At 52.3% G+C, this 2,606-nt stretch overlaps 1 protein-coding gene across 1 annotated transcript in view; it reads left to right on the top strand.

The window, feature by feature from the left end:
- C11H4orf50 (chromosome 11 C4orf50 homolog) overlaps positions 1-1,366 on the top strand; it is a 55,015-nt gene extending 53,649 nt beyond the window's left edge. The window contains 1 exon segment of the mRNA XM_034672146.1: positions 466-1,366. Within this exon segment, the coding sequence (XP_034528037.1) occupies positions 466-708 (243 nt within the window). The 3' untranslated portion in view covers positions 709-1,366.
- Positions 1,367-2,606: the final 1,240 nt, after the last annotated feature.

The raw sequence follows: 2,606 nt of genomic DNA, 5'->3' as shown, positions 1-2,606 counted from the left end.
CTTATCCGTCGTGCGGGCCTGATAACCGCTGGGTGGGAGGATTCTGTGGAGACAGGTGAACCAGCTTGTTGAGAAGGGCTGTGGGCAGTGCTGGGCATGAGGTCGGCATCCCGTTGACGCTGATTTCCTTCTGATGTGATGGTCACCATCTCTCGACCCTGCGAACAAGCAACCTGCTGTATGGGGACAGCCATCTACGATTGTCTTGGCAGACACCTGCTGGGTGATGTGGTGGGAGCTACCCCCCAGCCCCGGCTCTTGCCCATGTCACCATGATGGCATGTGTGCCTCGTTGACCTGGCATAGAAGGAAGTGAGCGATGCAGGAGGAGCGCTGGTGGGAGGCACGGAAAATGCTCAGTAAATGCCCCTTGTGATTGCCGTCTCTTCCCTGGATAAAGGTGGGGTCGGGGGCTTTTACGAACATGTAGAAGCAGAGACCATTTTATTCTGCTCTTGCCTCCAGCTTGCCCTGCCCTCAGGGCAGACGCCCGCTCCTGGAGCATGTCCGGCTGCAGCCGCCACGGAGCCAGCGCTCCCCGCGCAGTGCCTGCGAGAAGGTGGACCATCCTGTCCCATCCTCCCAGCTGATGGCCTCCAGCCCCCCTCTGAGGTCCTGAGTCCCGTGAGGATCCTGGCTTTCCACAAAGAGCTTCGACAAAGCATTTGCAGCAATTCCCAGGTCAATAAATCACCGCTGGAGTTATAAATTTAATAGAACCACTCACGCTCTGGGGCCATTTCGTAGACTCCATAAATATTTGAGGCAGAACCTTGAGACACTGCTTTAAGCAATTGGTAGCAATCGAAGGCCTCATTCAGAGGCAAGTGGTTTTGCCTTTGGCTCGGGGGTGGGGGTGGTCTGTGTTGGTTGTCAGGGCTTGGGAAAAATACTGGACTCCGCTCGCACATTCTGAGGGCTTCGGCTTTGGCTAATGTCAAGGCATCAAAGAGAATATTTACTGTCCCAAAACCTACTGAATGACAGGTCCTTTGGTTCTCCACTGGGCATGATTTTTCCCAAGCAGGTAAAATTTGGCAATGTCCAGAGACATTTTTTGTCGTCCCAACGGGGAAGTGCTCCTGGCTTCTAGTGGGCAGAGGCCAGGCTGCGGTTACACCGCCCACGCTGCACAAGACTGCGTCCTACAACAGAGATTGCCCAGCCCGGATGTTGACAGCGCCAGGGTGGGAAGCCCCAGAATGGTCCGATAGCTCCTAACATTGCCAGGTGCAGAGAACAGTTTAGTTACATTCCTGCCCTCAGGGCCTCTCCCGGTGTTTTAAAAGATTTTCATCTATTAACAGAAACACTTGATTTAAGTAATTACATATTTGACATTTTAAAACATTGAAACCAACTAGAACTTTCTTTTTTTTTTTTTTTTTTTAAAGATTTTATTTATTTATTTGACAGAGACAGAGACAGCCAGTGAGAGAGGGAACACAAGCAGGGGGAGTGGGAGAGGAAGAAGCAGGCTCCCAACAGAGGAGCCTGACGTGGGGCTCGATCCCGTAACGCCGGGATCACGCCCTGAGCCGAAGGCAGACGCTTAACCGCTGTGCCACCCAGGCGCCCCCCAANTAACCAGCTTTCTAATAAGCCCAGTCATTCAACGGACACGTGTTGACATCCAACAAATGCCAGGAAATATAATGTGAGGGTGAGGGGGGCGAGCCAGCTTTGGTCCCCACCCCGGGAGCTCCCAGGACAATGGGGCACATGGACAAACAAAGCTCCATGCAGCACATTGTCAAGTGTGACCTAAGTCGTGAGACGAAGGGAAGGGCCCTTTCTGCCTGGCTTCGGAGAATGGAGGTCATTCTGGAGGGAAGGGCTGAAAGAGGCCCTAGGCCCATTGAGGTGTTCAACACATGGATGAGGTAAGGAAGTGTGTTACAGTCAAAGGGAATGGCACGTGCAAGGCTCTGAGGCATGAAATTGAACTTTGGGTGTATCATCGAAGGAGAAGTGTGGGAAGCAACCCCTTGCCAAGCCAGGTGCAGGGAGTGACTGCCTCGTCCCATCCAGCACCTCTCCCTTTCCCCGAGAACAGGACTCATGCCCTGATGCAGGTGTAGGACTCAGGGGTAGAAGGAAAATGCATCCATCCCGAGGGCAGGCTACCCAACGAGAGAATCAAGGTTAGCTTGGACCACATATACTCAGATCCTGTCCCCAGGCTCAATCAGAGACATCATCTCTGTCTTTAGAAAGGGACTGGTGAGCGGTTTGAGGGAAAGGCCAGGGTTACCTTCCCAGGGCTGTTCCCTCCTGGAAGCTCTGGTCACTGAGGGACAGGGAAGTACTAGGACAAGACACTTAGGACTCCCGGGGTAGCAGTCAAAGCATGAAGACTTTATTTTAATGTTGTTTAACTTTTACATTGAAAAGTACAGACAGTTCCTACATACCCTTGACCTAGCTTTCCGCAATGTTGCCATCTTGTACTCCTAACCACACCGCAGTGACAGAGACAAATGGATTTATTTTGAGGGAAACTGGGGGGAGCCATTGATTTGTAAGAAAACCAGGCGATCAAGCAAGCGTCAACACACGGAGCTGCTACCATCTTGGTTCGCCCAAGGGGCTGTGAGATGGGTCAT

The sequence above is a fragment of the Ailuropoda melanoleuca genome, chromosome 11 (genome assembly GCF_002007445.2).
Source record: "Ailuropoda melanoleuca isolate Jingjing chromosome 11, ASM200744v2, whole genome shotgun sequence".
Taxonomy (NCBI): domain Eukaryota; kingdom Metazoa; phylum Chordata; class Mammalia; order Carnivora; family Ursidae; genus Ailuropoda; species Ailuropoda melanoleuca.
Note: the sequence above shows the minus strand (reverse complement) of the source record. Positions and strands in the feature narration are given on the sequence as shown.